The 23,296-nt window shown below is 58.8% G+C and overlaps 2 protein-coding genes across 3 annotated transcripts; both read right to left on the bottom strand.

Annotated features, from left to right (window-relative positions):
- Nucleotides 1–40: 40 nt before the first annotated feature.
- On the bottom strand, nt 41–2,957 carry LOC119096021 (uncharacterized). Of its 2 annotated transcripts, none has more exons than XM_037218886.1 (3): nt 2,945–2,957; nt 1,282–1,438; nt 41–1,022 (listed from the first exon to the last, which is right to left on the bottom strand). In XM_037218886.1, the coding sequence occupies exons 2-3, from the start codon at nt 1,429–1,431 to the stop codon at nt 597–599; spliced, it is 576 nt and encodes a 191-aa protein (XP_037074781.1). In that variant the 5' UTR covers nt 1,432–1,438; nt 2,945–2,957; the 3' UTR covers nt 41–596. The 2 variants fall into 2 exon arrangements, with proteins under 2 accessions (XP_037074781.1, XP_037074780.1); XM_037218885.1 differs by lacking the exon at nt 2,945–2,957 and adding an exon at nt 2,740–2,792.
- A 2,099-nt stretch (nt 2,958–5,056) lies between these two features.
- On the bottom strand, nt 5,057–14,800 carry LOC119095664 (uncharacterized). The gene is made up of 6 exons (XM_037218522.1): nt 14,687–14,800; nt 11,786–11,986; nt 11,125–11,185; nt 8,657–8,731; nt 5,195–5,454; nt 5,057–5,164 (listed from the first exon to the last, which is right to left on the bottom strand). Exons 1-6 carry the CDS (start codon nt 14,798–14,800, stop codon nt 5,057–5,059), a joined length of 819 nt encoding a protein of 272 aa, XP_037074417.1.
- Between the last annotated feature and the right edge of the window lie 8,496 nt (nt 14,801–23,296).

The following is a 23,296-nucleotide window of genomic DNA, read 5'->3' as shown; positions in this document are numbered from 1 at the left end:
ATCGGCGCCGCTGGGAAGAACGCGCGGCCGGCCAGCGCGCCGTAGTCTTTGAAGGGGGGGGGGAGACTCAGTCACGGGACCGAGCCCAGCACCGCTGCGGTGCCGTCACGGAGACGACGTGGGTCGAATGGCTTGACAAGCTGGACTTTGGGCGGAAGCTATGAATTGGTGCCTGCCTGGTTTCCACATCGCAGTGACGCCGCCGGCGCACCGGGCCGCTATCGGTGTCCACAGACGACATCCACATTATTTTTTAAATGCAACTGCAGCGCGGATGTCATCTGGACATGTCATTTTCTCCCACGCCACGTCCTTGGCAACTACCGAGCTATCTTTCATGTATCTAGACGTTTCCTCTCCTGGCCCGCACAGAATAGGCAACGACTTCCAGAACGATCCGAAACACGCGCGAGAGACGGCATGTGCGTGAGGTGACAGCTGGGCAGACTCAGGTGGTAGGTCAAGCCCACACATCCGTCCAAATGTATCATTACCCCACCAGCCAATCAAGCCGAGGTCCTGCCCCCCTCCCCCCTAGTAGCGAAGTCCATCACGTCCTCCCAAGTCCCCAACGTAGCGAGCTTCGAGAGCCAGTCTCAGGATTCCGGTGTCCGCGAACGTTCTACAGACGCATTGGTAGCCGCATCGGTAGCCGGTAGACGCATCGGTAGCCGCTGCAGCCAGCCGCGCAGCTGGGCGTGCGCAGACACAGCCCGCGTGCGCATCGTGACCACCACTGCCGCCGTCGCCCACATCTGGTCTTGTGACTGCGACTGGTCGCCGTTGTGAAGAGGGCAGTCGGCAGCAGCCAGGTCTAGTCCCCCAGATAGACCAGAAGACCAGTCCCCAGTACAGAGGCATAACCAGGCTATCCTACCCCTGTCATCTGGCGGTGGTCGGTAGTAGCCCGAGGGCGGCCCCGGCTGGTAGAACGTGGGCGGCGGCGGCGGCGGCGGCGGAGGAGGGGGCGGCAGGTCCACGCCGTAGGGTCGCCGGCACGAGTGCACCCTCAGCTGGCTCATCTGGCAACCAGAGGCAACGAAAACGGTTGCGAGTGTCTGGCAGTCACCATCTGGCAACCAGAAGCAACGAAAGCGGTCACGAGTGTCGGGCAGCGGCCATCTGCCCACCAAGGTTAAGGTCAACCTGTCACACTTGCGATCCTTCATTATCCCCGGGAAATCCGGTACCCACCAGCGAGTGCCAAACAGCGCCCTCTCTGTACGACATTGGGAAGCCCAAGTTGCGGCCGGCGGCGATGGATGGCGGCGGACGCCTCACCTCGGCGCTGCCGTAGCCGCACTGGCTGCAGTGGTGATGTGATACGGTCAGCGGACATGACCAGTGGCCGCACATCGGATTGATGAAGGGCGAACGGCCGCCAAAGTGTCCCGGCGGCGAGAACGGGCCCGGGAATGGCACGTGCTCCATCGTGACCCTGCAGCAGCGCTCCGAGTCACTACTGGCGGCCAACGTCAATATCTGGACAATTGGCACCAGCTGAGCACTGGAGCTCTCATAGTCTGGCAGTGACCATGGGTCTCCTCACATTCGTTTCTGTGATCACATGGTGGTAACACAATGTAGAGGAGCCAGCTGGGCCTAATCCACACATTACTGTTCCACCACCATTCCTCCAGCTGTCATTCACAGTTCCAATGATGGTGGGGTGCAAAATGATGGACCTATACTGCTAAGATGTGTAAAAAACGGTCCATCGGTTTTCTCAAGTGAAGCAATCTATTTTCTGCGGCAATGGGAGTTACACCCTCCTGCTCATGCTATAAGTGTTGTGAGAGTTCAATGCTGTATGCTGCACTAAAGCAGGAGAAAACACCACCCACCTAATAGCTGTATCAACCTACCTGCTCAAATGCAATGAGCACAAACTCACCTCTCTGCTGGTGAGTCATGTAAGTGAAATCATTGAACCAATCAAACAAAATTGATGTGACTGATCTGATAGTTACCGGGGTAAAAGGTCGTCAGCCACCCCTTCAATACGGTAATGGAACTATGACATCAATCCTTGCATCATCATCCATGCATCTCTACATGGAAGCAGGTGACACTGTCAAAGCATGTGCAAAGTGCCATATTTACTTGTACAGCAGCACATGACAGAAGAGTTAAATAATGCAGAGCTAAATTACAACTTGAATAAGGCTAAAAAAAGTTCTTAACACATGAAATATACATACAACACACAATGCATGCAGAAGTCATGGAATTATTCAAGTAATGCAATGAGATCAAGAAGTTATAATCCCAGGATCTGAGAACATCTTGATATGTGCACACTTAACAGATTACAAATTGCCAATTTAATCTTTTTAAATTGATATGAAAGAACTGTCATGGGAGGAGGAAAACTAGAGCAATTTGGTTGCCTTGGATACCAATAGTCAACATTTTGCATTCTTGCCAAAAGTGGTGGATGTCCTCCCCACCTAGTAACCCTGGCAATGGAACTGTCAAGTGAGTCAGTGATACCCAATCAAAATAGTGGTGTCACCCAAACATGATACATTGAAGCTCATAAAACATCCACCTGTCTCATCAATTACCACCATGTTTTGCAGACTGGCATGTTAGCATGCTTACTATAAATAAAAACACTCAAATCCATTCAAAACCTGGCTATATTAATACAGCATCAATGACAACCATTTGCACACCTTTCAAAAAACAGGTCACCTGCAAAATAACTGCCCTTGGCTGCTCTTCCCCCTCGCTCACCTTTGATTTGATTTTATATTTGTCTTTAGGAATTTCCCAGTGGTAGTGTACGCACGCGGCAGGACACTGTACACAATGTTGCCTTCCTTTTTATCAGGTAGGTATATAGCACTAACCGAAAATGAAGTAGGTGAGGTTTACCAATGGTTTAGCCAAACGAAACGAAATTCCACATCGACGTTCTAGTGAAGTCTTCCGTACTAACCTCAGCCAGCCCACGGCCCCTAGTCAGTCCAAGGCTACCTAACGAGTCAGTCTCAGCAAGGCAATTTAGATTTGACGCAGCTGCTACAATGAATCTATTTGCATTGATACTGCCATCTATATTGGTTCAGTACGAGCTGGCAACGCCCCTCAGTGGCGGCGGTTGGTTTGCGGCAGGGGGCCACGTGACCACCTCCGGCGTCACTGGCTGACTGGTCAGAGGAGCCCAGCAAAGCTGGAGTCTAGACTAGACCTCTGCTGAAGATTTGCTGCAAACCCCTCAGCGCAGCCCTGCTCCAGAAGTCGTGGATAAACGGGGGGGGGGGGGGGGGGGGGGCGTTAGAACATCTAACCGATGAGTGTTCACATTGTCAACCTAATAGAGTAGTTTTCTATATCGGTTTATCGTGTTCCCAGAACGCATTTGCCCATTCATAACATCGGAGCGGCCATGTTATGGCTGGACGTCCGACTCATTCCCCTCTATACGCAGCTCGACTGCGTTTTCAGGCATGGCTCGCCAAGCCTCCATGTCGTCCGCCTCCGATCAGATGCAGGCAAGGGGATGTCCGCAGGCCCCGTGGCCGTCACTGAACATCCACGCCGCCATGCTTGTTGGTGACTGACACATGGCGTGGGGGTCTCAAAAAGCGCCACGCTTGCCGGCGACTGACACACGGCGTGGAGGGTCTCAAAAAGCGTCACCCTTGTCGGCGACTGACACACGGGGTGGGGGGTCTCAAAAAGCGCCACCTTTGTCGGCGACTGACACGCGGGGTGGGGGCTCTCCAAAAGCGTCAAACTGCGGTGGACTCCTCCGTCGTTTCGTCCTTGCAGCTCGGTGACCAAACCGGTGTAGAATGCACTCACGGTTCGGGTGTATTGAGCCCCTGTGATTAAATATACAGGATGTAGATGTGATTCATATGGAGCATCACTACAAAACAGTCCGAGCGAGCAATACATGATTACAAAATATGCTTACAGCTACGTCCGCTTGCAAAGTTCAACATCTGAAGGACGACAGAACACATTTCGTTACGAGCCTACCGCTAAAAAAGCACGTCAAAACGTGAGAAGACCACGCACGCAAAGCTGCCACAGTTAATCCAGTCCATACGCCGTTCAGTCGCTACCGCGCGTCTCTGAACTCGGACTCGCGGGCAGCTCGCAGGCCGTGCCTGTGTACACAGCTCGGCCGGCTCCTCCCGCAGGCGCACCCTCAAGCGGCGCGTGGACGGACGGGCGGCGGACGGTGCGGGGAGGGAGATCATCATCATCAGAAGGCACTGGGGTGGCGCGCCGGCCAACAGGCGGCCGTGTCTTAGCGTTCCTGATTGTCATCGGCACTTGAGCGGCCCGGCTGGCGCAGGCCGGCCAGCGGCGGGCAGGTCGGCAGTGAACGAGCGGCGGCGGCGCCACATGGCCGCCCCGGGACCGATTGTGGCCGCCGCCATCTTTGGGGATGATCGAAGCCGGCGCGATGGAAAGCGCGCCGAGGCCGCGCTCTTTCTGGCAGGCGCGGCGAGCACTGCACGAGAGGTGATCAATGCTGCTAGGAAGACTACAACGGAACACAGGGGCACAGCACGAGGCGATAACGCGCGTTCACCATGGGTCTTGGAGAAAGCTGCTTCCAGACGGGCATGGCTAACAAGACACATACCCCCGCTGATCCCGTGACCATGGCAACAGGGCAAGTACTGAGGAGGCCCAGCAGGTAGAAACCGACCAGGTAAACACTCGTCATTGTCGGAGGAGCTCCATCTGCCGGGGACGGCGGATATCTCTGCTGTTGGCCGCACCACACACAGCCACGGCAGCTCACACAGGCGGCGGCCTCACACCGCGCCGCCGCTGGCAGACGCGGCTGACGCCCGCCCTGACATCACTGGGGCGGCGCGCGACATCAGTGGCACACCTCTGCGCGGCGCCGTCCGCAGGCGCCGTCCGCAGGTGACGTTCTCGCGTCCGCCCCTCCCGCCGCAGCAGGTGCCACACGCTTTGCCGGCCTCGCGCCGCATCGCGTCGCCGTCTGGGCGCGAGGTCACCTCCGGCCGTACGTGGATGCCCGCGCGTGGGCTCCAGCCAGCTTCGGCGCTCGGCGGCGCCCTCACATGGACGTCTCAGTCAGACTGGGCACGGCCTCGTAGGGCGGCGGCCCGGCGCGGCCGTAGCCGCCGTAGTCGGCGTGTTCGCCGTAGCGTGGCAGCGGCGGCGCCTGGCCGCCGGGCCGCCGGTCGCCGGCGGCGCTCAGCGTGCCCGTCGTGCCGTAGTCGGAGGCCACGGCCGGCGCCGGCCGCCGCTGGCCGTGGTAGTTGGAGTAGCTCGAGTGGACGGACGGCGGCCGCGGCGGCCCGGCCGGCCGCTCCGACGCTAGGAAGCCGGGGTTCGTGTGGCCGCGGTCGGGCGCCAGCTCGCTCGACGACGAGTCCAGCAGCTGCGTCACCGGGTTCGGGTGGCGCCGGGTCCGCTGGCTCGAGCGCGACCGGTTGCTGCGCGAGCTGCGGCCTGCAGGGTGGGGCAGGGAGTCAGTATTGGGCGATCAGTGTCAGTGTCTCCTCCCCCGCCGTGTGCTGCGGGGCGGGGACGGAAGGGAGAGGGCTGGGGAAGCGGAACTGTCAGAAATACCGTCAGATGACGAGCGTGACAGGTGTCAGCGTCCACAGCTAAGATCAGTCAGCCAACGGGGTTAACAGCTAAAAGAATCGATAGCTAAGAACGGCTAGCTAGCTTATTACATGAACAATAAAACGAACTTCTTATACACTGCGGCCACTAACTCTCTTAAACTGCGCGGCGTAAGCGTCATCAAAGCCTTGAACAACCGACATCTTGCTAATGGTAACCATTCCTACCCTATGTGCTTAAAGCACGACCCAACTGAAAGCAGGGGAGCTGTAGTTAGTATTATTCCGTTCCCCACGGCACAGACGCACGTGTCAGTCACGCTCTGGAGAGACAGGCACGCGACGACCAACACTGAAAACGTTGGAGGCCAAAAACGCTTCCTGGGGGATGTTAACCATACGAAAGCCCATACAGGTAATGATAAATACTTGTTTACCCCGGCGAGCAGGAGATTCGCTTCGCCATGACTGCTCACTCTTATGCCGCTGTGAGGTGCATTAACGCGATGGAAGTCGACTATCGCCGGTGCAACGATATGTATATGCTCTGCAAGAATATCGACAAGGCCCAGAACACAACGCAACACGTAATTCATATGACGCCTAGCTGATCAACCTAGTAAGCCTCTCAGTGCAGCGCGCTTCTGACCTTGTGCGGGCCATCATCCCTAGCCTGTAACAGACCAGGCAACAGCTATCTGCATGAGTGGGTTTCCTTGGGAATCCGGCTATCAGCGCCGCGCATGGGACCGACGCACGTGAGCGGGCGGTTACAAGCTGATGCGCCCGCTGGCCGGAGTACTGTCGAGTCACTACCGGAGCTGAGAGGTGGTGAGAGCCGACCCAGCCGGCGCCGACCCGGCCCCTCCCCTCGGACACATGCCGACACCGCTCGGCCAGCGCAGCGAAGGCCGAGTGTCATTGCGTGCGTGCGTGCGTGCGTGCGTGCGTGCGTGCGTGCGTGCGTGCGTGCGTGCGCGTTGTGGGCGTGAACCGCGGCCCTTTAATTCTGGAGCGCGTGAACGCGCGAACCAATACCCTAAAATGAAGTATTCGCTTGAACGGCTGAACCAATGCCCTGCAATCATTCAGCGCGTGAATGACGAACCCATGGTCTAAAACATGGTGTTTGTTTGAGCGCGTGGCCGATGCCCCATAATAACGTGATCGCGTGAACGCGTGAACCAAAGTCCTATACCAACGTGAGCGCATTTAACAAGGCCGTATAATAACAGCGGGTAAAAGCGTGAACCAAGGTCATATAATAGCCAGCGTGTAAACGCGTGAACCAAGGCCCCATACTAACGGGAGTGCGTGAACGCGTGAACCAAGGCCCTATACTGACGTGAGCGTGCGAACGCGTAAACCGAGGTCCTATAATAACGTGAACGTGTGAACGGTGTGAACTCTCAGCGATCACTGTGATCATGCTCATGTATGTGATATTCTGGACCTTGATGATTATAAAGAGAGCCAGCCGATGCTTCGAGCTAAAGGCAGCAAGTGCCAACTGTGTGTGTCATTGGGGCTTTACGACGCACTTAGTGGTTGAGGGTATATGGCGTCGCCTGCCTCTCACCCTGGCAGGAAGGGCCGGCATCACGGGGAATCGAATCCCGTACCTCTGGTTTCACAGACACGCAGTGGTTAACGCAGACGTATTCACCACTACGCCACCGGCACCCCCCGTGAAGTATCATGAATGTCTCCGTTGGCACATACACCGTCATGTGAAATTCGAAGCGCCGTTATCATCGGTCACCAGTCCATTCCGGCTAAGCTCGGTTTCCATTCAACTACCACGCGCACGATTTCACTCCGCCTTAGAAAGCCCCGGGAGCGCCCATCGAGCGTCACCACGCTCCCCCACGCTACAGCACTGTGACCTGACGATAGCTACGACCTAAATCCCCTGTGGTGCTGTCGATGATGATCATGATGACAGGACACTCGGTGGTATGGTGCACAGAGTACCTGACCACTGGGCGCCTTCCCTCCCCCCTCCGCAGAATCAAGTAGTGATGGACGCCAACCACACACGTGGGCGGTCCACACCACATGCTCACGATGTAGTCCCACCTGGGTCCGCTATTCTCTGACCACCCCTGCCCAAACCTGATGACGACTCTGAGCTCCACCGCCCACCACAGTGTTTATCAGTTGCCGATAATACCTATCTGTGCGTCTTCGGTTACCTCAATACCTCCCTTAACGACTGCGACTCTAGCGTGGGCCCCTGACTTCGGTGTGAGGCGACCCCCTTATACAAGGCGGGGCGAGTCCTTGACCTGAGGGTGGGGTCCTGGCCTGATCAGGGCGAGCCCCTGACCTGAGGGCGAGCCTCTGACCTGAAGATAAGATCCTGACCTGAGGGTAAGATCCTGACTTGAGGTTAAGGTCCTGACCTGAGGGCGAGCCTCTGACCTGATGGTAAAATCCTGACCTGAGGGTAAGGTCCTAACCTGAGGGCAAAGTCCTGACCTGAAGGCGAGCCCCTGACCCAAGGGTAAGGTCCTGACCCAAGGGTACAGTCCTGACCTGGGGGCAAGGTCCTGACCTGAGGGCGAGCCCCTGACCTGAGGGTAAGGTCCTGGCCTGACGGTGAGGTCCTGAGCTGAGGGCGAGGCCCCGACCTGACAATGGGGCCCTGACCTGAGGGCGAGCCCATGACCTGACGGTGGGGTCTTGACCTGAGGACGAGGCCCTGACCCGAGGACGAGCCCCTGACCTGACGGTGAGACCGTGACCTGAGGGCGAGCCCATGACCTGACGGTGGGGTCTTGACCTGAGGACGAGGCCCTGACCCGAGGACGAGCCCCTGACCTGACGGTGAGGCTGTGACCTGAGGGCGAGCCCCTGACCTCACGGTGAGGTCCTGGCTTGAGGGCGAGGCCTTGACGTGAGTGTGAGCCCCTGACCTGAGGGTAAGGTCCTGACCTGACGGTGAGGTCCTGACGCTCACCTGAGGACCGCTGCGAGGTGCGTGTCATGGCGCGCCGCTTGATCTTGCGCGGCGTCATGGGCGCCGGTCCGACGGCACCATCCGACGGCCAGCGCAGGCGGCTCGGCCGGCTCCGGCGAGCCGGCCCGCTCCTCCACGCGGTGCGGCCGGTACTCGATGTGGTACGCCGGCGACAGTGAGCGCGGTTTCACGCCGGCTGGGGGCGGACCGGACGCGCGCGTCAGTGCCGGCGAGACGGGCCGACGACAGGACACCGGCCATGGTGGAGACGGGGCAGTCGCGGACATGTGAGCAGTGCAGAGGCGAGGCCTCAGTCAGACGTCAGTACTGGACAGGTGATGCGTCGCCCAGAGGAGGGCGGGCAAAAGGCAGTCAGCCGGGTGTGGCGACTGGGAAGACGAGGCGCCTGGCGCAGGCTCACAGCGGTCTGTCGCCGGGACGGAGACCCTGGACCCACGAGAGAACCTGGCGCCTGGTGGACCACCTCATGATATGGGGCAGGGGTGGGGGAGAGGGGGGAGGGGCTCTGATACTTCGGGGACGCCAGCCCGGTAGCCGGGGCAGTAAACAGCAGCACTTGAGACCATACCACCCGTCAGGCAACGGATGAAAGGAGCTGGCGGGTAGCGGTATGTGATGCGATCGGGTTTGCCTCGGGAAGTCTTGGCTGGGAGCACAGCTCTCGCCGCCGGACCGCGGCCTAGGTGCCGCCGTGGTAACTGCTGGCACCGCTCCCTCCCCAACCACACTCGTCGGACGATCCATTGGCAAAAAGTGGTCGACGGCGGGCGATGGTCTACCGATAAAAGGTCGTTGCCACGAGGAACGCCAGCAGCCGGCAGCAAGCTGATTACCCCACTGTGCATTGCGCTCCATCGCAGCAGCGCGTCGAGCGACGGCTCCATCACACGCATGCACTGTGGACACCCCTCCCACGGCAGGGTTACACCCCTCCCACGGCAAGGTTACACCCCCTCCCACGACAGGGTTACAACCCTTCCACGGCAGGGTTACAACCCTCCCACGGCAAGGTTACGTCTCTCCCACGGCAAGGTTACACCCCTCCCACGACAGGGTTACAACCCTTCCACAGCAAGGTTACGCCCCTCCCACGGCAAGGTTACACCCCTCCCACGGCAGGGTTACAACCCTCCCACGGCAAGGTTACGTCTCTCCCACGACAAGGTTACACCCCTCCCACGACAGGGTTACAACCCTTCCACAGCAAGGTCACGCCCCTCCCACGGCAAGGTTACACCCCTCCCACGACAGGGTTACAACCCTTCCACGGCAGGGTTACAACCTTCCACGACAGGGTTACAACCCTTCCACGACAGGGTTACAGCCCTCCCACGGCAGGGTTACAACCCAGCAACGACAGCGGCCGGCTACAGCGGCACCAAGCACACACAACTCGCACATGAACACAGCACGCCTGCCTGCTAAACGCCGGGGCCGTGGCCAACAGAGAGCGGACCGAAGCCTCATGCAGTCGGCCGGCGGCGAGCCCGCGGACCTCAGAGGACGCTGTCCGGCCTGTGCGCAGCGTGCCAACACCGGCCGCGCAGCTGTCAGCGTTAGTAAAAACACGTCAGACGGACCGACAAGCGGGTTAGCGCGCCGGCCAAAACAGCGCCGTCGGCCGGCGCCAGGCTGAGGGGCGGCCGGTGCGCCGCCTGCACGCAGGCTGTGAGCGGGGGTGTGGGCCTCGCTCCCAGCCCTGCCGTGGAGCTGCCGGCGGCGGAAGCGGACGGACCACGACACGACTGCCGAGCGTGGCGTCGGCGGCGACGGCGGGCCGGGCCTCGTCAGGTCAGGTTAGTTCACCTCAGTTCAGGTCACGTCAGGTCGCGTCAAGTCAGTTAAGGTGATGGCGGGTCTCCGCGAGGCTGACGTCTACTGCTGACGTCACAGTGGGACGCGCTGCTCACCAGGCCGCCTGCGCGCACGCGCACACAGACACTCAGGCGGCTCGCATGCCCTCACCGCACCGCGCGAGCGTGGCGTCATCTGTGCGCGGTCGGCAGCACTGCTAGTGCCGCGGTGCGCCGTAAGGTGGCGGCGGCGGCCCGTCGGCCGGCGCGAGCAGTGGCAGCCGGGCCGGCGAGGTCAACACGGGCTTGTACGTGCCGCCCATGTCCAGGCCGCCGATAAAGTCGACTGTAAGGGGGTCAGCTGATCGCGGACGAAGCGGCCAGTAGGGAGAGGGGCCAGTACGGGGAGGGACATCGCGAGCTGTAGGAACGACAACTGGCCGCAGACTGACAGCCTGGAACGCCGCGGCTGCCCTCCTCACGCAAACCCGGCCACTGTGCCGCCACCCTTCTCCAAAAAATCACATTCCAAAGTTGCCAAATGCCATGGCATCAGCGGCAGTGCACTGGGTCTAAGTTCCTGTAGTTACTCCAACATTACACCGGTCTTTGATGGATAGCGTTCATCCCATCCAAAGCGCTGGCTGGAAGTGCCACTGGTGACTGCTGGTGAGCGAGGCTGCATGAGCCCGGGCCGGAACTCAGAGTCCGCGGGTCTGGCGTATAACTGCGGCGCTGGCTGGGCCACCACCACCCCGCCGGCCCGGGTACTCACAGCTGTCATCCTCCCGCCTGCGCGCCGCGATCAGGCAGCCGGCCAGCACCACCCCTATGGCCTGAAACAGGGGGCGACGCCCGCTCAAGAAGAGGCGCGCGCGGCTGGCGGCTGATGCCGGACGCCGCGCAAGGCACCGAGCCGGTGGACAGTCAGCTGCCATGTCCTAAGCTCACAAAACACGCGGCACCGGACAATCCATGTCAGCAGCAGCAGGAAAGGAGCAGGCAATGTATGAGCCACACTCTGAAGACTCAAAGCAATCGACCGATGACAAGGAAGGTATCGAAAAAATGGGGTTTGGCACCATCATTATCACTAGGCTTATCGCCACCGTAATAACTGATGGAAAACACAAATCTACATGTTGATAATTATGCGGTTCACAATGAGCATGTGATAATGATGGCGATAATCTGCACCTCATCGTGATCAGATAATGGCGAGGGCGATCTGCTCACAGGGAGCAGACGAGGATATGCGGTTCAACGTCACTCCCAAGTCAGTGGGCAACAATCACGACGTACACCCCATCACGGGCATACGACGATAACGTTGTTTGTGCCGCCGCACGCATACGATGACGTTGTTAGTGTCAGCGCGAGCATGTGATGTGCGTCGCTCCCCGGCCATCCTACAGCGCCGCTGCCGCGCGCCTCACCGCCAGCAGAATCTGCAGGGCGGCGTGCAGCGCCTCCACGTGCTCGTAGTCGAGCCAGCAGCCGTCAACCCGGTCGGGCCGCGGCTCTCGGTACGGGTCGGCTGGCGCGCTGCCGTTGGTCGAGTAGACGGGCACGCAGCCGGGGCCGGACGCTTCCCAGAACGAGACAGAGCCCGTGTACAGGCTCAGCACCTCGTCACTCTGCCGGCAGCGAGGGGGTCCGGGTCAGACACGGGGGTCCGGGTCAGACATGGGGATCCGTGTTGGAGGCGCGGTGCTCGGGTCAGATGCAAGGGGGTCAAGATCAGAGGCGCGGTGTCCGGGTTAGACACGGGGGGAGGGGGAGGGGCGGCGCCGGAGAGACCCGACAGCCGATGAGGCGGACGAGAAACATCGCGTCACGCGGCTGAACGGCTCGCCGTTGCGCGAGGAGCGCAGGAGGAAAAACAGCCGGTGAGAGGGACGGCACCGCCGAGAGCGAGACGCGGCGCGACACGAGAAGTCCGGCAGCGCGGCGCGGGACGACATACGCCGCCCCTGCCCTCCAAACAATGGCTCACAAACAAGAGCCACTCGTCCCTGGGGCCGTGGGAACGTTTCGCTGGAGATGGCTGTGAAGTCATACGGACAAAGAACAATACTTCTGTCTACGGATAGCAGGGCAGGGTCTTGAAAAAATCGCAGTAAGTTTCATTCACAAACGTTTTCGTCACACGAAAGCGCGACTCGCTCTCTGTGCGCATCTCAGCGTCTTCCTTCCGGCTACAATGTGCTAATTCCGGCGCGTTCAGTCAGCCCCTGGCTGGCCAGCCGCCAAGACGCCGGCGCCGCCGCCATCGCCGACAGATCATGGGCAGACCCGGGGCACCGGGCGCCCCCGCTCGAGCAGCGCCGCCCGCCCTGCTCGTCAGAGCGGGCCTTACTCTGCGCCTCGCGCGCGGCGTCACGTGGGCGGGCTCTGTGAGTTTGCACTTGGTCATCGCCATCGCGACAGCGTAACCATATTTACTAAGGCATTTATTTAAATGGCGACTGCTCGCACCTGGCTGTGATGATGATTGACGATGTCGGTGTCATTTTCCGACGCATTCTCTACGTCATTTGCCAGTGGTCAGACGCCCCGGGGGACCGGGCGCCCCCGCTCGAGCAGCGCCGCCCGCCCTGCTCGTCAGAGCGGGCCTTACTCTGCGCCTCGCGCACTGCGTCACGTGGGCGGTGGGCGGTGGTACGACGCCGACTGCGGCGGTGAAAGCACAGCGACTCGGCGGCAGGCCACGGCCGTCCGAACCACCAGCCAGATGCGCAGACTCTGTGACTGACTCTGAACACAACGCTGACTAGACAAACCGGACTGAAGTGTGGGAAGACGCCCCGCAAACAGCTCACCGGCACTGGCCGCGCCGCTCACTGAGCGCGCGCCGTCTGCCGCCGTGACTGCGCAATAACTCTGTATTGGGCCCAGCTCCGTCCGCTGGTCGGAGGTGCGCTCAGCTGTGGTGACGACCAATGGCAAGTTTCGACTTCGTCGCCGTGCTCGGTACTGTTTTCAGCGCATCAGAACAAGTGTCCGTAGAAGGGATAGCGACCTGCCGCAGTTCGTCGTGACTGATGATACTCGGTGGCCACCGTTCTCCTCCAGCCTTTCTTTCCGTGGCTGGCTGTGTTGCCTGTCTCATTTTGCCACGGTCGATCGAAGTCGATGTCGGCCAGTCACAGCCTACAGTTAATCAGCACTCCTCCGGTGACACCCGGTTAGGAGCCTACAGTAATCCAGCCTCCTCCGGTGGACACCCAGTCACAGCTACAGTAATCAGCCTCCTCCATGACCCCAGTCACAGCTAAACCAGGCCTCCTCCTGATGACACCCAGGTACACAGCCTACCGTAATCCAGCCTCCTCCGGTGGACACCCAGTTACAGCCTACAGTAACCAGCCCTCCTCCGGTGACACCCAGTCACAGCCCTACCAGTAAACCAGCCTCCTCCGGTGACACCCAGTCACAGCCTACAGTAACCAGCCTCCTCCGGTGACACCCAGTCACAGCCCACAGTACCAGCCTCCTCCGTGACACCCAGTCACAGCCTACAGTAACCAGTCTCCTCCGTGACACCCGTCACAGCCTACAGTAACCAGCCTCCTCCGGTGACACCCGTCGCAGTCTACAGTAACAGCCTCCTCCGGTGACACCCGTCACAGCCACAGTAACAGCCTCCTCCGGTGACACCCGTCACAGCTACAGTAATCCAGCCTCCTCCGTGACACCCGTCGCAGCCTACAGTAACAGCCTCCTCCGGTGACACCCGGTCACAGCCTACAGTAATCAGCCTCCTCCGGTGACACCCGGTCGCAGCCTACAGTAATCAGCCTCCTCCGGTGACACCCGGTCGCAGCCTACAGTAATCAGCCTCCTCCGGTGACACCCGGTCGCACTACAGTAATCAGCCTCCTCCGGTGACACCCGGTCGCAGTCTACAGTAATCAGCCTCCTCCGGCGACACCCGGTCGCAGTCTACAGTAATCAGCCTCCTCCGGCGACACCCGGTCGCAGTCTACAGTAATCAGCCTCCTCCGGGGACATCCGGTCGCCACCGGCCGTTTCCGTTCGTGTTCGGCAGCGGCCGGGCGCAGTTGGTATCGGCCAGCCTTGGCCAGATCCGACCGAACGAGGAATGCCCGGCCGCACACTGTCGCGGCCTCCGCTGGTTGGCCGTGGTCGGTGGCAGCGGGCCGCAGCCGGTGGCAGCGGACCGTGGCTGGTGGCAGCGGACGGTGGCCGGTGGAAGCGGACCCTGGCCGGTGGAAGCGGACCCTGGCCGGTGGCAGCGGACGGTGGCCGGTGGCAGCGGACCGTGGCCGGTGGCAGCAGGCCGCCGCCGGTGCGTTCCACTCGGTATTACTCACCCGCCGTAGACGGCCGACCTCGAGGTAGAAGCATATCACGAATATGTTCCAGCAGAGCCAGATGAAAGCCCACACAGCGTACTGCAACAAAACGGGGACCGCGTCAGACCGCATCAGTCAGACAGCCGCCGAAGCGTCACAGGGTTTGGGTGCGATTCGCAACGTCGTCAACATTCACTGACGCTGGCTTCAAAAATCGTCACAACCCTTGATCAATGACTGACGGTCGTCACACAGACAGCGGGCTTGTTTCCACGCCAGCGGGTGTACTAGGCGTCACGAGGATAACCTTAAACACTTCGGGAACGTCGGGGAGGGGAGGGGAGACAGGGGCGGGCGTCCCGCTGTCCCGTCCTTGTCCCTGCCGTGCGGAGGACGTCATCGGTAGAGGCACACAGGAGTAGCCAATCTGGACAGTGGGCCTTCGAGCACAGAGCACAACGAAACATTTTGGCGATGAAATGCGCCACCGGAGACTCATCATCAGCCACCAAACCGACGGCGTCTCGACGCCGCGGCTTACGACGACGGCACAGCCAAACGGCTGCGTGGCAAGCAGCTGTTCAATGTGTACAGCCAACGAGCAGATGCCAAAAGACGGCCACAGAGCCGTAGGCAATCTAAGACAGCGGCCGGCCAAATACTGAAGCAGTCTATAACACGCAGGAAATTGTCCGTGAATAATCAACCACCACACGAGGTGTCATCACCCGTGATAATGATTCGGGGTTTTGGGCACATCGGCTGCAAATGGTCCATGCAGTGCCCATACCTATCGTGTTATGAGGCAGCTGGAGGGCGACCAGGCTCCTGAGAAGCACACTTCAGTATCCCTGCATGAAGCCGCACCGCCCGCCGAAGCGACTGTCTGCCCTCTCTCGCCGCACCACGCATTCCCGCACCGACCCGCTACGCTCTCTTCTCCCCAGTCCAGGCCGGCCACCGCCCGGGCGGATAGCTGTCCAACAGCTTCGACGCCAGGAAGCACGGCCCTTTGGACGGTAATGATTGGATTCTTTCAAGACGGAAATCGGTGCAACGGCTAATGGTACTGGCGTTATTACCTCCATGTTTAGCGATGAAGCCTCAGCTCAAGCTACGATGTTTTCATATGGTTATTTCGGCCGCGATGGTTACAGAAAACCAGTAAGAAAACAGGATGTACCCGTTGCAGCACCTGCATATTGATTGGCCATTATCATTCCATTCAACTTTAACACGCATGTATCCACAGTATCAATTATCCCGCTGCCTTCTCCATCAAAGACAAGGAGTGCCAGCGACGGATCGCACCACCGGGCGCGACGCCGACGTCCTCGTAAAACGTGCCCCAATCGCAAGACAACAGCAGAAGACCGACACTTGGCCTGCTCACAGGCGTGGCTGGCGGCTTTGTCAGGGCAACGGTCGAGACTCGCATGCAATGCCGACATCCATAAAGCCGCCGTGCAGCCAGCACAGGTGCCGCCACCAACCGAGCCGACAGCCGACTGACGGCCTGCCAGCTCCGAACCAATACGTCACCGGTCTTGAGGTGCACGACCAGTTGAGTTGCGGTTTGCTCCGCCATCAGTGGCGTGCGATACTGCGGCGCTACCAGCCGCACCTGCTACATATGTGCCCATACATAACAGTCCCGTCAGTCCGGGTACTGACGCAAACCGCGGCAGTATACCTCTTGCATATGCGAATAGTATGCATCATACAACCCATCCCAAAACATGCACGATTCGTCATAGCGCAGGCGATGAGTGAAGACGATAATGATGTCCCGTGCTCAAGTGCCAAGGCAGTGTCACCGGACCAGCCCGTGCCAACCGGACCACCCGTGCCATCGGACCAGCCCGTGCCATCGGACCAGCCCGTGCCACCGGACCAGACCCGTGCCACCAGACCCGCCCTTCAAGTCTTGGCGCCCGGCACGCCATGCGCCTGGGTTCGTAGCAAACATGCCCCTCACACAGGCGAGACGAACAGGAACACTCATTACAGAGGACCTGCGCGGGCAGATCAGCCTCGTTATTATCTCAATTGCCAGCTGGCCTCCGTGCATGCGAAGGCATGAGGAGGGCTGCTAGTGGGGCGGCCCGGTTCGGGGCCAACCGCCATCATTTGCTGTCGCTGCACTAGAAGAGCAAGTCGCGCCACAATACAAAAACTAATCGTTTTGGACTTCACCAGCATTACGAACTTGCGCACTCTTTTGCGACCATCATGCAGCGTGGGAATACTGTAGAGGCCCGGTGCTCGGAGTATTGCCAGTGACAACACTGGAACAGCAAGGTACCCGGGTGTGGCTTCGGACAGCGCTCTGCAGCAGCGGCTACCGCAGGCGTCGCGGTGCCCGACCGCGCACACGCCTCGGCGCCGCTCAGTCCGCGGGCCGTCTCGCGGCAGCCCTGCACCCGTCCCCTGTCCGCCGCGGCGCCACCTGCCGCGCCCCTGCCGGCCGAGCGGGCCGCGGGGTCACGCGCCGGCCGCAAGGTCACGCCGCCGTACGCCGGCCCGGTGGGGAGCGGGGCCGGCCGGCCGCTGCAGACGCCGCGCCAGCGGCCAGCGGCCGGCGGGCGCCGGCCGCACACCGCTCCAGCGGCCGGCGGGCGGGGCCGCCGCCGCACACCGCTCCAGCGGCCGGCGGGCGCCGCCAGCACACCGCTCCAGCGGCCGGCGGCGCCGCCCCATACCGCTCCAGCGGCCGGCGGGCGCCGCCGCACACCTCTCCAGCGGTCGTCGAACACACGCGAAAGCCTCGCCAGCCGCGGGCACCAAGGCAGGCTCCCCGCGCTCCGGCCCAGTCACTGCAGGCTCCACTCTCCACCTGTCACCTCGCTGAGCTCCGCTGGCGCAGCTGGGCGGCGCACCCCGGGCTACGCTCTGCGTCCCATCGCTCCATCAAGCTAATCTTTCGAACTGAGGGCCGGCCGACCGCAGGCTTTGGTCTCCATCAGTCCGAGCAGAGGGAGAGTTCGGCGACCGCGCCGAATCAAGATCAGAGAGTCACGACCGCCTCGGTAATGGTTGGCATTGGATACGGCGGACCGTCGGAATGCGCCGCGGAGTTATTTAGAAGGGATTTGCGCTCGGTTTTCGGCTGCAGTGATGGCGCAACCAAGTGGAACTTTCATGCGAGAACTCAGTATGCAGAGGAGCCAGCGATCTACAAATATCCACACAATAGCGTATTGTGAGACTTAAGCTGCTAATAGAATGTGTTATCAACATTATTACAGAGGCCTATTAGGGCTGCTATTCTTTTCCACAAACAATCCGGCAACACCCCCGACGCCCCCCCCCCCCCCCCCCCACCACAGAGTGGAGCCGGCGTCGGCGCCAGGCGGTGCAGAAGACACTGGCATGCGCGGCAGGAAATGCCTGCAACGTCCGCGACCAGCAATCTGTGTGTGATTGCGGTTTAAAGAGAGCCTACCCTTGAAGTGTCTGGGACGATGACACACGCTGAGCTTCGAGAGATCGCCATCGGGACGAAGGCGGCCGATCAAATAAAGTGAAGAAATATGAAGAAATCGTGCGGTTCTTCAAAAATATGTAACACAGCACCTCCGAGTGAAAGAGCCCAGCACAAACGTGCGACCAGCATGTGGCTGAGACTATACGCGCGCTGTTGCATAACCAGGCGCTAAATAATCAGCTTGGGCGCTAAATCCAACTAGTACTTCTATTGATAATCATTGTTATCAGGCAGGTCGAAACGTGAGCACCACTTCAAGCACCCCAACCATGCAGCCGCCGACGTTTCACGTCACATGAAAACCCCCGGAGTCAACTTGCGCGTGTATTTTCTCCGCCCTCATACGACTCAACAACCTCTGACCGTCAGCGCGGCCCCGCTGATGAACTGGAACACAGCGGCGTACAGAGCGGACCCAATATCGCCAAAGCGGCGCGTGCTGTGGTCCTGCGCGGCAACGGCCACCGCCATGGCGCCGAGGAGGAGCACAGCGTCAGCTCCTAGAAGCAGCGGACGAACTTGCCGTCGTCGCAGCAGAGCGGCTCCGTGAGGCCGGGCCCGGTCCACCTGGTGGGCTGGTCGCAGATCGCGTGGTACAGCTGTGTCAGGATGCCGCGGCTCTCGTCGCGGCCGAGGTTCTGGCAGGCCACGTCACCGACTCTCACGTTACCCGGGTAATGGTGCTCAGGCAGCTTCGCAGACCAGCCGCCGGCGGCCTCCAGCACGTCCTTGTGCTCCAAGCACTCCTCAACGCAGAGCTTCTCAGCGCCGGAGTCGCACTGTGCATCGAACATGGGATGGAATGTAAAGAGGATGGCGTGCAAGAAGATGTTGTGCACGCCCATGCTGCAGTAGCACCTGCGCTCGGGGTCCGGCTGGTGCGTGCTGTGGTCCTGCGCGGCAACAGCCACCGCCATGGCGACGAGGAGGAGCACCAGCTTCATGACTGCCGACGGTGACGACTTGCGACCGGAGGCTGCGGCGGATGAGACTGGCGCAAGGGCGTGTTCTGGCGCCCATTTTATTCGAGCCGTTATCGCCGCCCGTGCGACCGTGCACTGCTGCATGGGAGTGATCAGTTGCAGAGAGGCTGGGCCCGGCTGAAACACAGCCACCGCCGCCTAACCAGGCCCAACGCACTGCGCCGAATAACCGTACGCTGCTGCATGGGAGTGATCAGCTGCAGAGAGGCTGGCGCGGCTGAGACACGGCCACCGCCGCCTAACCAGGCGCCAACGCGCTGCGCTGAATAACCGTACACTGCTGCATGGGATGACCAGCCGCAGAGAGGCTGGGCGCGGCTGAGACACGGCCACCGCCGCCTAACCAGTCGCCAACGCACTGCGCCGAATAACCGTACACTGTCGCATGGGAATGATCAGCTGCAGAGAGACTGGGCGCGGCTGAGACACGACCACCGCCGCCTAACCAGGCGCCAACGCACTGCGCCCGACAACTCCACCCGTCAATGTGAGCTTACCACGGCCAATAACTGAGGAAGGGGCCATATGCGCATACGTGCCTTAACATAAGACACGACTTTGGTCGCCTTGCACCCCGGAACTTCCCTGGATTCGGCACAGCACGGCTTTAATGCGGCATACGACGACCCACCTCTCTTCCCAGTGGCACGTGAGTTTTCAACTAGTCCCTATCCCTGTCTCTCCCGCTGTGGACCCGCAGCCAGAGCGGGTCGCACGAATGCATCATCGCTTTTCCAGCTCCGGTCATGCTCAGTGCCTGCAGGTTAAGGCGCTGTGATGCCTGCTCCTACGGACCGATGAACCAACATATAGCGGGCTTCAGAGCGTTTAGTCTCCTCGGCCGATGCCATCACTTGTCGACAGCAAGCATCAGCTCCAAGCTCCGGTGATCAGGTACAGATTCCCTGAGAAACCTCGTCAGCCGAGTTAAAAGTTTGCTGCCAGATGTTCTTAGGTGAACTGACAACCTAACATCTTGCTTCTTGCACATCGTCATCCAGCCAGGAGCCTTCGTCCCCGCATGGCATGGTGTGACTGGGCAACGGCATTCAGCAGAAATTTGGCTCCTGTTTGACCCGCACGTCGCACCCGCAAGGTACGTCGCAATGCGCTGATCTGTTCCATTCGTTGTAAACGTTCTTGTCCATGACGTCAGGTGTTGTCTGACCCATCGATAAGGGAAGTTCTACTGACGTTTTTACCCATCGTATTGGAGGACTATTCGCACACCTCCCACACGCATGATGACCCAATTTTATCAGGATGGCACGAGCCGCACAATGTCTAAAAACAACGTCATATAACAGTAAAAATATGTAAGCTAGATTATCATTTATATAGATAATGATATTTTGAATAGATTATGCGATAAACAATTTGCTCCATGGCAGCAGTGCATGAGAACATATATCCGTTCCGGGGTCCCACGGTACTCTTTAAGAACCTTTCGTGTTTTTCATCCCCCATTCTTTCATTTTGAACGCTGAATATGGAAGCCTAATATTGCACTAACCATGAAAGCACATAGGACAAACCCCACAATGCCGACAAAAACGTAGCGCATTGTTTTTTTAGAGGCGTAGGCCGTCAGCACGACCTTCTCCGTTCTTGCGAAAGGTAGTGGAGGTGCCTTACCTCGTGGCATGCTCCCGAGCACGCTCGCTACAGCTATGCACACTGTCATGATGCCGATCTTGTTTTCAATTATGGGCGTGGCCAACATTTTCTGGGGAGGGGAGCCCGGTGAGTACGCATTACGCTGACTCTCTAACTTTATCTCAGGACCCATGCACGATGGACAGGCTATGAAACGTCACCAGGCTAACAGGCTATCCTCACCACTACGAAAACATACATGTAATTTGTCGTGTATTTCCCACGTGTGTGTTTTGTAAGATTTGCAACACACCAATTTGTCAAATCGTTTGTTTAAAACAACGCCGCGAAAGCTTGAAACACTGTTTTGTCGAGATAACTAAATGCGAAGATAGTATCCAAGAAGCTCAACGAAACGTTCTGTTAGCACAATGGTTCTTTTCGAGACGCACTTTGACTTAAGGAATGGGAATATCACATGGTCTAAAGTAACGCAGTGGTTCAAACTTCAAACTTTGAGCTTGCCAGTTATCAAGTGTGTTTGCGCGGAACACTATTCACATATATAAGACAGTAGTAATACCCTCACTCCTCAGCGAAAAACCTGGTTTTCCCCTGTTGCTTTTTCCGAGGAATGGGCTATTTCTACTGTCTCATCCATGCGCCTGTCGGTAACATGCCCTTGCCGCCCACTGAGCCGATCACCAGCAATCTTTTATTCGCATCACGTAAGCATTAGCATTCACTTAGCATTCATTCACGTCTATTATTAGACCTGATGGTCCCGAGGTTTCCCAATGGTATGTTTTTAAAATATGCCCCAAGGATGAGACGGGTCCTTTAACGTAATTTGGTGTTCCCGTGTACGCATCTACATTAAGCCCGTCCAGCGGTTTATCTGATGACTGTGTATTATTATTATTATATATATATATATATATATATATATATATATATATATATATATATGCCTAATAATTATTATATATAATAAATTATATATATATAATACATACCTAATTATACACAATAACATTATATATATAACAATATATATATTAATAAATTAAAAATTTATATATATATATATATATAATATATATATAATATAAATAATTTAAAAATAATATAATACTAAAAATGTGCTCTTTCGACTAGCGATTTATCAGTGAAAAGTCAATGTATACAAATACTTTCCTATCTCGCGAGAAATATCTCTCTTTGAAAAGGCATGCAAGAAGGCCCATCTAAGAATTAAGCCACGAACTCGTTCGAGATCTGAGCGATGCGCTGGAATTTGAGCAGCAAGCTGAATGCGCTTTAGTTCAGTCCGCTTCAGCACCGATTTCAAACACCTGACTTCAAACACCTGAGTCAGCGCAAGAGCCTCAATCATCATGGATGTGTGGAGGGCACCTCTCAGGCCAGTGACGTCCCAAGGAGAGCACACGCAGCTGGAACAGGCGACAATCCTGCTGATGGCCCGCGGCCCTGTGCCCATCAGCAGCGGCAGCACTCTTCCAAAGCCTGCGGCATGCCTGGTAAAAGCTGAGGTGAGTCCATCAGAGGTGGAACGGGAGACTCTCTGTCGCCCTGAGTCTCAGTTACAGTGAAATGCAGCCTAACAGCGTTATTCCGTGCACTGACCCAACCCGTGCAACACGCCGGTCCTTGGAGATTGCACCATTCTTTCCGCCGTATCTCTTACGCAGCCCTGCGTCTGCAAAGAGGCGTGTACAAATCGCCCCTTTCTTCAATGAAGACGTCAACAAACACTGATGGAGTGGATGCTCCATGCTCCCAGCGTGCCATTCACGCCCTGGTGTGCCGTTGCCGCCACGGCATGGGGAAGGAGAGAGAGAGAGAGAGCGAGAGCGAGAGCGAGAGCGAGAGCGAGAGCGAGAGCGAGAGCGAGAGCGAGAGCGAGAGCGAGAGCGAGAGCGAGAGCGAGAGCGAGAGCGAGAGCGAGAGCGAGAGCGAGAGCGAGAGCGAGAGAGGAGCGAGAGCGAGAGCGAGAGCGAGAGCGAGAGCGAGAGCGAGAGCGAGAGCGAGAGCGAGAGCGAGAGCGAGAGCGAGAGCGAGAGCGAGAGCGAGAGCGAGAGCGCGAGAGCGAGAGCGAGAGCGAGAGCGCGAGAGCGAGCGAGAGCGAGCGCGAGCGAGAGCGCGAGCGCGAGCGCGAGAGCGAGAGCGCGAGCGAGAGCGCGAGCGCGAGCGCGAGCGAGCGCGAGCGCGAGAGCGAGAGCGAGAGCGAGAGCGAGAGCGAGAGCGAGAGCGAGAGCGAGAGCGAGAGCGAGAGCGAGAGCGAGAGCGGAGCGAGAGCGAGAGCGAGAGCGAGAGCGAGAGCGAGAGCGAGAGCGAGAGCGAGAGCGAGAGCGAGAGCGAGAGCGAGAGAGAGAGAGAGAGAGAGAGAGGAGAGAGAGAGAGAGAGAGAGAGAGAGAGAGAGAGAGAGAGAGAGAGAGAGAGAGAGCGAGAGAGAGAGAGAGAGAGAGAGAGAGAGAGCGAGGCAGCGCTGCTCATGTTCCGCACATTCACCTCCTCTGCCACTGCTCGTCAGATCACCA

Source organism: Pollicipes pollicipes, unplaced genomic scaffold, assembly GCF_011947565.3.
Source record: "Pollicipes pollicipes isolate AB1234 unplaced genomic scaffold, Ppol_2.1 Scaffold_4219;HRSCAF=4965_pilon_pilon_pilon, whole genome shotgun sequence".
Classification (NCBI taxonomy): Eukaryota; Metazoa; Arthropoda; class Thecostraca; order Pollicipedomorpha; family Pollicipedidae; genus Pollicipes; species Pollicipes pollicipes.
This window is presented reverse-complemented; position numbering and strand designations above follow the sequence as displayed.

What these genes read in the sequence shown, in the direction of transcription:
- LOC119096021 (XM_037218886.1), bottom strand. Translation starts at nt 1,431, where the DNA reads ATGGAGCACGTGCCATTCCCGGGCCCGTTCTCGCCGCCGGGACACTTT. An exon ending in GCGGCTACGGCAGCGCCGAG is followed by an intron (nt 1,023 to 1,281) that starts GTGAGGCGTCCG and finishes TCTGGTTGCCAG; the next exon opens with ATGAGCCAGCTGAGGGTGCA.
- LOC119095664 (XM_037218522.1), bottom strand. Translation starts at nt 14,800, where the DNA reads ATGCGGTCTGACGCGGTCCCCGTTTTGTTGCAGTACGCTGTGTGGGCT. An exon ending in CAGGCGGGAGGATGACAGCT is followed by an intron (nt 8,732 to 11,124) that starts GTGAGTACCCGG and finishes GTCCGCCCCCAG; the next exon opens with CCGGCGTGAAACCGCGCTCA. An exon ending in GCACGACGGGCACGCTGAGC is followed by an intron (nt 5,165 to 5,194) that starts GCCGCCGGCGAC and finishes CCCGGCGGCCAG; the next exon opens with GCGCCGCCGCTGCCACGCTA.